We start from the raw sequence: 10,415 nt of genomic DNA, 5'->3' as shown, positions 1-10,415 counted from the left end.
ATCAAACTAGGCCTATAGTTTGATCCGTAGGATTTTTTGGAAAACAACATTAACTATTATAAATTTTTTCTCTAGGTGGATCGTTTAAGTTGTAGGAATAAATCCCATATGATTTTTGTCATTGACGTTTCTTTTGTTCTATATTCTTAAAGGAAAAAAGAAACCATATTTATGTAGAAAGGCTGAAATTTAAAAACCATTGATTGAAACCCGTTTGAAATAATCATTTGTTTTTTCCTCATACAAGCAAACAAACTTTCATAAATGTCTTCAACAACCATGCATTGGACGAGCACCAATTTATATGACACCACGAGCCGACTTGTGTTCTCCGCATTTTTCAGAGTCACCGAAATTTCAACATCTCTCAGAAACCACCTGATACCAAAAGATGAAAAGAAAACCATGCAATCGTCGCTTCATCTTGAGAATAGGAGACGTCGGGAAGAAAACGCTCAGTACGACTCGGAAGCCCCGCTTAGCATGAAGCGAAGGCATAGTGTCGTGCCCCATGATTTCTCGACACAGATGAAAATGGCGGGGGTGTCATATTCTCTCAACGCCTGCCGTCTTTCTTCGCAATGCGCTTTCTGTGCATGCTTCTTGCAAAAAAGAACTGATTTATTCCCCCTGAGAGGAAAAAAGGAAAAAAGAAATATGTGTGGGAGCCCAATATGTTTTCCTTTTGAAGGTGTTTTTTGCTTCTTGCAATTGCTTTCCTTAACTTCGAAGTCGCCCACACCACCCCCCTCGAAGAGTCCTCTCCCACTACTACTAGTAGTCGTCTTCCTCCCTTCCACGCTTGCACATCAGCGCTAATCCAATCCATCCATCCCCTAATCACCACCGCCGCCGGCCTAATCCCCTTTCCTCTGCTACGCGCGCGATGGCGGCGGCGACGGCTCCGGTGGAGGTGCCCGTGGCGGCGCCGGTGAGTGCCCTCTGCCCCGCTCCCCCTCTCCCCTCTCGCTGTCTAGAATCTTCTTCTCGGTCGCTGCTGGCGCTGGATCTGGCCGCGCCAGGGCGGGCGACCCCCGTGATTTCGCCGGCGCCCGTGCCCCTTCCGCGAGCTCCGCAGGTTAGGGTTAGGGTTTGGCGAATCCGTGCTTAGCAGGGTCGTCGGAGCTGGAAGGAGCCGCGCGCCGCCTTGGTTCGGGTCGGAGCGCGAGATTCGTGGCCGGCTGATTAAGCTAGCGCTCGCCGGTTCCGTGGGGCTGGCGAAGAGGATTTTGTTCTTCAAAAGTTTGAATACTGTTTGATGTCTGTGATTTGTAGTACTAGCTGATTAGCTGGGTTTGTGCCACTAGCTGATGATTTTAATCTGTGCATTTGTTTGTTGTGATGACAAACTTCGGGATATCGATTCAGGTTGGAGCTCGAGATCGGTTGCAGCCGGTTGGTTAAGTTAGTATGCGCCGATTCTGTGGGCTAGGATAAGATGATTGCTCGAAACATGTTGACCTGTACTAGCTGATTATGTGTGGTTTGTGCTAGCTGATTATCTCTGGCTTGTGCTAGCTGATTATCTGTGACTTCTGGTAGCTGATTATCTGTGGTTTGCGCTAGCTGATTATCTGTGGCTTGTGCTTGCTGATTATCTGTGACTTCTGCTAGCTGATTATCTGTGGTTTGCGCTAACTGATTATCCGTGGCTTGTGCTAGCTGATTATCTGTGACTTGTGCTAGCTGATGTTTTTAACCTGTGAATTGTTTGTTGTAATAACCAACTCTGTGATATCAAGTTCAGTCTGTCGGTGACGCAGATCCTTGCTTGGGTGATGCGCGAGATTGAAGCCTGCTTACGTGTGCTCTCTAAGTTGAGCGAAATCCTTGTTTGTGTTGGGAGTTCAGAACACCTTGTGCTTATCTCACTAGCTTGTTCTTTGGGTTATATGAGATGACCTGCAACTCGATTAACAAATGCTGATGTTTATATGTGATTTAGGGTGAAGTAGCAAGCATATATGCGTTAAGTTATAACCATTTGTAAAGTTCTTACCGTAGCAAGCATATTTGAGTTGGGAAAAACAATCGGATGATTGTTGTCGAGTTTGGTTTAGAAGATCAAGCTGATTGAGGTGGCTCACTGTGTTTTTTAAGTTTGCAAGAGTGCTTAAGAAAAATGGATTGATTTGTGTTTATATGAGGAAGCATGAGCTTAAGTAGTTTGATTCAGTACATCAACTAAAGCCCCACTTGCATGATAACTCAACTGTTAAAAGCCTTTGCTTGACCATGGATTTCCTTATGCAGTGTGCTATTTGGCTTTATTTTTGCTTCCCTGTTTGTTTCCCTTTGTAGTTGTTCTGTAACTGATAATGTTTGGTAATGACAGGTGAGGACTGTGAAGGTCACAAATGTTTCCCTGAGTGCAACTGAGCAAGACATTAAGGAGTTCTTTTCTTTTTCAGGAGACATTGAACATGTGGATATGAAAAGGTTTGTAAGTTTGTAATATTTGCACAATAGGATCATATACTTCTATTACTTTTCTGGATAGTATTTTTACTTGCATTATCAGATTTTGATTGCTCTATTTTTTTTTCTCAGTGGTGACGAGTGGTCTCAAGTTGCATATGTTACTTTTAAAGATGCCCAAGGAGCAGAGACTGCGCTCCTTCTTTCGGTGGGTAATTGAAGGCCTTTGTAGGATTCGGTTCAGCTGCTACAATCTTCTCTCCAATTGTTCACTATTTTTTTAATCATTGTCTCCCAACAGACCTCTGCCATATTCCATTGCCACATTTAGATGTGAAATGTTTATGTCAGATGTTTCAGACGCCATACCTTACTTTTACATGCTTTTCATCTCAACAGAAGTAGTATCTAAACCTTGCAAATATATAATTCTTCAGTTGCTCTTTAATCCAGTTAATGGTCAATCGCCTTGCAATTCTTACTCAATGATTTTTCCGAAAGATAAAGCAATTGTGGAGTTTAAGCACAGTTCTCATTTTCATAGGAGCGACATCTATGGAATATTGTCTTGTTCTCTTATGAAAAATATCTCTGAGCAGACATTTTATCTCATTGTAACAGGGCGCAACAATAGTTGACCTTTCTGTTATCATTGCACCTGCTCCAGAGTATCAACCGCCCCCTACTGCCTCTGCTCCACTGGTATGTGATGCCTCAGTTTACCATGTTGGCCTGTTTAATTCTTTTGTATGTTGTGTCCTGAGTTGAGGCACATATGATAATTCTGTATGTATGTAGATCAGTTGTGTTTTTCTTAAATTCACTGAAACCGTACTGATTTTGTTCGACATCATACACTTTATGCATATTCCTCTTTCTTTACCATAAATGAGATCAAAGTTTCAATGAAGGTTCATGCTTAGTTGTAGTTAACAAATGACCATCAGAAACCCATGACATATTTCACAAGGTTCCATCTGACGGGCCTCTTGATTTATTTATCTGGAAGGCGTACTCAGTACCCTTAATGTCTTGCATCCTATTAGTACTAAACCAGGATGCAGTGGAGCTCTGGTGTCCTGCTTGTATTAGACTTAAGATCTTTTATGCCTGGTATTATGCTCAACTGTATGTATTTATCTCTTTGGCTTTCAGACGTTCCAAATTTTCAAGTTGTGGAGTGTGAACTAGTGCTGGTGTTCATGCACCAGACCTAGATTTATGTTACTGGCAACCTTAGTTCAGTAGTAACATTGAAAGTACAATTGAAGTATGTTGTTGTAATATCAAATATTGTCTTGTGTTTTCAGATGAGTGGAACCAGAGTACCAGCGGGTGGTGACAATGTGGTCCACAAGGCTGAGGATGTTGTCAGCACTATGCTTGCCAGGGGTTTCACCCTGGGCAAAGACGCCGTTGGCAAGGCGAAATCTTTTGATGAGAGGCATGGCTTCACATCCACTGCCACCGCCAAGGTGGCCTCCATCGACAAGAAGATAGGGCTCAGCGAGAAGTTCACCATGGGCACTACAGTGGTAAACGAGAAGGTCAAGGAGATGGACCAGAAGTTCCAGGTCTCTGACAAGACCAAGTCGGCGCTGGCTGCGGCCGAGCAGACGGTGAGCAACGCAGGGTCCGCCATCATGAAGAACAGGTACGTCTTCACGAGCGCGTCGTGGGTCACCAGCGCGTTTGGCAAGGTTGCCAAGGCTGCCACCGACGTCAGCACGATGACGAAGGAGAAGATGTCAGCCGAGGACCAGCAGAAGGGCTCCGGGGGCAGCTCGTACACGCCCATCCGCTGATCCTCACCCCCCGTTCCTCTATGTGCCTTGCCATGTTGTATTATTTATTGGTGGATCAGAAGACAACATTAGATATATAGAACACATGAGATCACCCCTTCCATATGTGAACTTTTGCAACCCAGGATTATTTTCTCTCTTTGTAGAAGAACAGGAAATTTACTTTGGGGTTTTACATGTTACAGAACTGTTCAAGGTAGAATTGGAATGAACCTTTTACTTGGTTATTAAGTTGTGGAAGGGTGCTGTAATAATATTGCTAGTGGCTGTATTTGAATTGCTCGCACGAAAGCTTATTTCGTATGGTTGTTGCATCTATCAAATGGTGGTGTAAAGTGCTTCTATTTAAGCATGAGAAGTGATGGAACTAGGTCATGGCTCACAACGAAGCCCTTCTGTGTATCCGAGGGCGAGCAATGTGTAAAGTTTCATCGAGCAAGGTGTAAGGTTTCGTCGTTTATAGGTTCATACTTGCATATACCACATAAGTGATCCACGCAAGGTTTGCACTTAGTTTGAACAGCCTTTGATATGCTGCATATGACCATATACACCACATGCATTTGCACTGGACACGAGTTTAGCACTTAGTTGGAACTGATTTTGTAATGTTGTTGAAACCCACAAACATCCTGGGACTTGGAAGCATCGGGATCACTGTCTGCACGGTCTTGCTTTCCATGAATTCAGATTTGCCGTGATGGTTAGCATGAGATCAGTGAAGGACTTTTCTTGTGCGCACTGCTCTGGCACTAGCACATTTGATTCAAATGGTACAGAGTATTTTTGTAAGTGGAACTCTCCACTCTATTTTATTCCGTCAGACACATTGAACATCAAGTAATGGTGCCTTAGATGTTTTATCTTGGCTAGCACGGTGTCAACATCTATAAGAACATCGACTGCGGTGTTTCTTTAATTGGTGAAATTTATATTTAACATATTATTCTAGAGAATTATTTGCTATAACCATCATACAAACTCATAAACTAAAATGTTTTGGGGCACTACTAGGCGCCGGCGCGCCCAGCGTTGGATCCCACGCGTACCAACAGCCTAAATAGTCGCAACTTCCTTCTCCAAAGCAAAAAAAGACAGCAGCCCTTGGGTCATCTCTTTCTTCCGCACACACGCCAGAATAGAAAAGGGGAAGATTCTCTGTGCTCGTCGGCCGCCTCATGCTCGCCTGTGCTCGTCGGCCATCCCTTGCCGCTCATGCTAACACCACTTCCGTTGGTCGCAAAAACATGGCCGCCATCCTGGTAGCTTTTTTGTTGTCACTCGTAGCAAAATAGAGAGACGGTTGCAGCAAAAACATCGTCACCGTTGCCATTGGTTGAAGCTCGTCATTGCAGGTCGCAACATTTCCGTCGCCAGATCTCCGAAAGAACGAATGTATGTACCCAAAAAAACCAGTGGTTGTAGCCAAAAACAAACACGATTGTAGCAAAAAGTCAACGTCGTCGCCATCTGAGGCTACAACCACACCATGAAAAAGGATGTAGCAAAAATCCTCGCCGGATGTAGCAAAAAACTACAACGGTTGCAGCTAAAAAGTCATAGACGCTGCTTCCAGCAAATCAATCTCACAAGCAAAAAAAAAAAGGTGGTGGCCGTAGCCTTCACCATAGCCGGTTGCAGCAAAGATGGGTGCAGGATCCAACATCCAGACATCAAGGTTGCGGCTCACGGCCGATCCGGTTCTAGCATCTTGCGCCACCCATTGTAGCACGACGTCGCCGTCGTTCCAGCACCGCCCCACGCCAGATGCAGCTCTGGCCGAGCCGGTTGCAGCTCGAGGCCGAGCCGGTTCCAAAATCTTGCACTAGTTGCAGCATCTTGGGGCCATGCATCTCCGCCGTCCACCATTGAAGCTTCCCCGGCGCCACGACGATGAAGAAGGGGAGGAGCGCGGCCATGGCTACGGATCCGGCGCCATGGCAGAAGAGGAAGTTGGGGCCGAGCACTGCAACAAAAAAACGTTGGTGGAGACTGTGGGGGTGAAGGGCAGCACGACAACAGAGTATATTGGAGCTGAGCACGGGAAGAAACTCGTCAGCACAGATAAGAGCCAAGTTGTGCTGCCCTCTCGCTCACCTTATTTCTTTATCTCCAACCCCTCTCTCTTTATCTGTTCCTTCCGCTGTAGGTGATTCCTAACCAGAGGTGGTTTTCCTTCCCTAGATTCATGGAAGGACTTTTTGAAGTTTGAGTGAGGAAGGAAAGTAAGGAAAGCGGGAAAGGTCCGATACAAAGGAAAGAGTAATCGGTACGGATGACACATAGCCTTGACACATAATCCTTAATTAGTTGCTCGTGCCAAAGTTTGATTATACTTGTACGTACAGTATACCAATGCCTATTTATTTTGGTTCACCAAATTTTTGGGCCCATGTATAGTTGCCCACCTCAGCCACCTCCATCGACGGGCCTGATCTTAGGTTGTTGCACCATATAGTATTAAACAGTAATGTTTTTTCATTTAATAGCCGTTATATTTAAGAATGAAAAGAGATATAGAACATGATGATAGCTTGCAACAAAGCCATCCTGCATACCTGAGGCCAAGCGAGGCATAAAGTTTAGTCAATGATAGGTTCACATTGACATACTTCACATTTGCAATGTACGTAAGCTTTGCCCTTCATAAACCACATGCGTACTCAGTGGACTGTGGACACAAGTTTTACCCTTAGTTGGTTCTGCTTTTGCAATGCTGTATGAACCTACAAACATCCTAGGACTAGGAGTCATCAGAATTTGCAATTGTACTAACCTAGATTCCTAAACGAAGTTACATCAGTACGATGGTTAGATGGAGGACTCTTCTTTGCAACTGGATCATCATGGAACTAGCACAGCCGATTCATGTCGTACAAGATGTCTTTATACAGGAACAACATAGACATCCCACACTCCGTTTTTTGTCCCATTAAGACACATTGAAAATCAAGTAATGGCCACTTTGTACGTTGGCAAGAGCAGTAAATTACAGTGCATGGTGCCGAACATAATCGGTGGTGCTTTTTCAGTTAAATTTATGTTATTCTATTATTGTAGTGAATTAACAAAACGTGTCACAGTAACTAAACTAAAATCTTGAAAGAAACTCAAAGCATAGAAGACTTCCGAAACGGTACAAAAATGAGAAGCTGCACCAAAACAGTACGGATGCACATGTACAAGAGAGGAAGCCGACCCTTGATGTTATTCCTAGAATGAAATTAAGCCACTAAATGCACAGACATACTAATAATCCAACACCATAAACCTAGCTTGCGTAATTTAATCTATCTCTTCATCACTGTGTAAAAACATTATTTTTTACTGATAGAAGATCAAATAAGGAGTAAGATAGTTGGTGGGGACGTGCAGTTCCACCGCCGCTCTCGAGCCAATCACCACCTTATGGTGCGCTTGTATGTGATGGCCATTTCCCGCCTCACATTCTTTCGGTTGAGTTGGAGTAACACGAAGGGCATTTTACAAAGACATGGAGTGTCAGGCTTGTAGAAGTGCCCCTGTTTCCCTTCTCTATGTTTTCCACGAAACAGAATTTTGCCCCCTTTTATAGATAAAGTCACAAACGGCTGAACGGATTCAAAATGATGAGAAAATCCTCGTACAAGAAGGTCAAAAAAATGGCATTCAAGCTAGTTGCACAAATGCTCCTAACCCAACACCAAGCAAGAAAATAGGAGATGCCACACCTAACATAATAGACCCTAGACAACCGAACAGGACCGGAGCTGGGCCGCCAAAAGAAACCATCGAACACCAGGATACCAAACACACCGAGCCATCGCCGGAAAGGGCCGACTCAGCGTTGAGACTGCCCCCTCGCTCTGGGCCCTGGAGCGCTGCTGCTGCCACAAGATCGCAAGGACCGAGAACGAAGACCACAGGGACACGTGTAAAAGATAGTAGAACACCGGGATCACCCCACACCAGTGTCGAGGATGCCACCAGCCAGGGACAAGGCATGCCCGGTGTCGTTGTCCAGCTACAACCAAAGGATACCGGGGCTCCACGACAACGCTCTCAAAAGGGTGATGACGCCAAGCACCACCGTCATCGAGCCCGAGAGGACAGACTAGGGTTTTCACCCTGGAGCCCTGACATCATGAAGGGACCCACAACAACACCTCCAAGAGGGAAGTGACGCCCTCAAGCGTCATTGTCGACGACGCCGAAGCACGGGGCTTTCGCTTGTTTATGTTTTGGCATGTACTCAATCCACATTTGCATTTTGTGGAGACCAAAAATGCAATGCATCTCTTCACTTAGAGATAAACGACGTGGTTATAGCTTGACAAGATTTTTTTGTTGAGTTGGTTGCCAAGATCATTGAGTAACCTTTATAAATCATATGTTACTAAACTGTCAACCCAATCATTGTAACATAGTAGCAAGTATTCATGGTTATCACGTGGGTAGCCTGGGTTTTATCGCTAGAAATGCTGCATTTGTTTTCAGTAGTAGAACTTCTTTTTCACTTACAATAGTTCTTGGCATTTTAGTGTATATGTACTTTCCATCCCCAATAAATAATTCTTGACATTCTAGCACACATACTATCTATCCCAACAGTTTCTCCCCAATACAAACTTTCCCCTCGTTTTTGTGCGGATTCTTGGACAATGGACAAAGTTCTATATTAATTATTGACCTATATTAGATCCTGATGCACTTTCAATGATTTTCGCTGATATGTGTTCCAATATTATGATTCTGCTCTGACGAATTATTATCTTTACCATGTTCATAGTGCCGATGCATGCGACTTGAGACAGCAAATGGGAAGGTAAGTTGTGGTCATCTACCACACTTTGAGCATGAACTGATATGACCACCACCTACCTACGAGGTAATGTATTGAGGGGAAAGTTCTGAAATGTCCATAGGCTCCTTTTATGGCAGTATTGAAATGCATACACAAAAGCATTCATGGAATGGTTGTTGTGCCATATGGTATCGAATAGTACGGGAATGTACGTGATGGTGTTCCTTTTTAAGCTTGAGAAGATGGATGAAACATGATTATAACTCGCTACAAAGCCATCCTACACACCTGAGGCCGAGCAAGGCGTAGAGCTTAGTCGTTGCTAGGTTTATACTAGTATATACCACATACACGATGCAACGACTAAGCACTGGCATTATTATATAGCACTTTGGCCTCTAATAAGTCAGGCGCGATTTTCTGGGGCCAAGTCCCACCCTTTCGCTTAGACAAGAGGGACGCTCTTATTGGTTAACACCATAGCTCCATAATGTATAGGGATTATAAAACTTAAATTCAACAATGTCGTTGTAGTATAGTGGTAAGTATTCCTGCCTGTAACGCGGGTGACCCGGGTTCAATCCCCAGCAACGGCGCAGATTCCTGGAGAAAGAACGAACTAAGCACTGGCATTATTATTATATAACAATCATCACAATCTCTATAGTCAGTGACACAGAGGAAAGAAAGATGAGTAACTTGTCACTCGAGCTGCCACTTTTCCCAGCAGCAGTAGCCAGTACTACCATGAGTCACTTCAGCCTACATCCACAACTGAGTTTTTCCAAGCATGCACAAATGGCATCACCACATAACCTAACCATCTTGTAAGCCACAGCCCTGCCTACCTGGCTAGCTCTTAAATAATCTAATCGCCATCATCCATGCGCTGGATTGGATCACAGCACAAGCCTCTCTCTGTGTGTGTTTCTCTGCCTCTGTGTCCTGCTTGTGACTGTTCAGACTTCAGAGTGACAACACAATAGTGCCTCATTGACAAGAACCTTCCTTTTTCTCAGAGGTTCAGATAGGAACCTGCAGGCACTACTGTTGCTAGTCAGCCATGGATATGCATCACTGTCATGCCACTTTTGTGATGCTTTCCCATGCGTCTCAACTATGCCTTTGACCACCCAATTCACAAACCAATTGCGCCAAGTTGCTGCTTGCTAAGCTAGCTACGAGCCTACTGTCTTTGTGCTAAGCTGGCTACATGCCTACTGCCTTTGTAAATAAATCAGGGCCAAGAACGGGATTTGGTCTGTATAAGACCAGACTCTTAAGCAACATTTCTCATTGGCTCTTCTGCGCAGCCTGATGGATTATACTCCATTTTGTGACCTGCGGGTCGCATCCGTGTCGTGCGTACACGCTAGTAATGCTGAGGTACTGCCATACTGGTGTAGCAG

At 44.5% G+C, this 10,415-nt stretch overlaps 1 protein-coding gene and 1 non-coding gene across 2 annotated transcripts; both read left to right on the top strand.

Annotated features, from left to right (window-relative positions):
- Window positions 1-698: 698 nt before the first annotated feature.
- On the top strand, window positions 699-4,526 carry LOC123149485 (binding partner of ACD11 1). Its single transcript, XM_044569139.1, has 5 exons — window positions 699-931; window positions 2,336-2,439; window positions 2,551-2,626; window positions 3,040-3,120; window positions 3,729-4,526. Exons 1-5 carry the CDS (start codon window positions 887-889, stop codon window positions 4,221-4,223), a joined length of 801 nt encoding a protein of 266 aa, XP_044425074.1. The 5' UTR covers window positions 699-886; the 3' UTR covers window positions 4,224-4,526.
- Window positions 4,527-9,530: 5,004 nt separating this feature from the next.
- TRNAY-GUA (transfer RNA tyrosine (anticodon GUA)) lies at window positions 9,531-9,602 on the top strand. The gene has a single exon. It is a non-coding gene; the product is annotated as a tRNA-Tyr (tRNA).
- The last annotated feature ends 813 nt before the right edge of the window (window positions 9,603-10,415 follow it).

The sequence above is a fragment of the Triticum aestivum genome, chromosome 7A (assembly GCF_018294505.1).
Source record: "Triticum aestivum cultivar Chinese Spring chromosome 7A, IWGSC CS RefSeq v2.1, whole genome shotgun sequence".
Taxonomy (NCBI): domain Eukaryota; kingdom Viridiplantae; phylum Streptophyta; class Magnoliopsida; order Poales; family Poaceae; genus Triticum; species Triticum aestivum.
The sequence above is the reverse complement of the archived record's forward strand: the minus strand, read 5'-3'. Positions and strand labels throughout refer to the sequence as shown.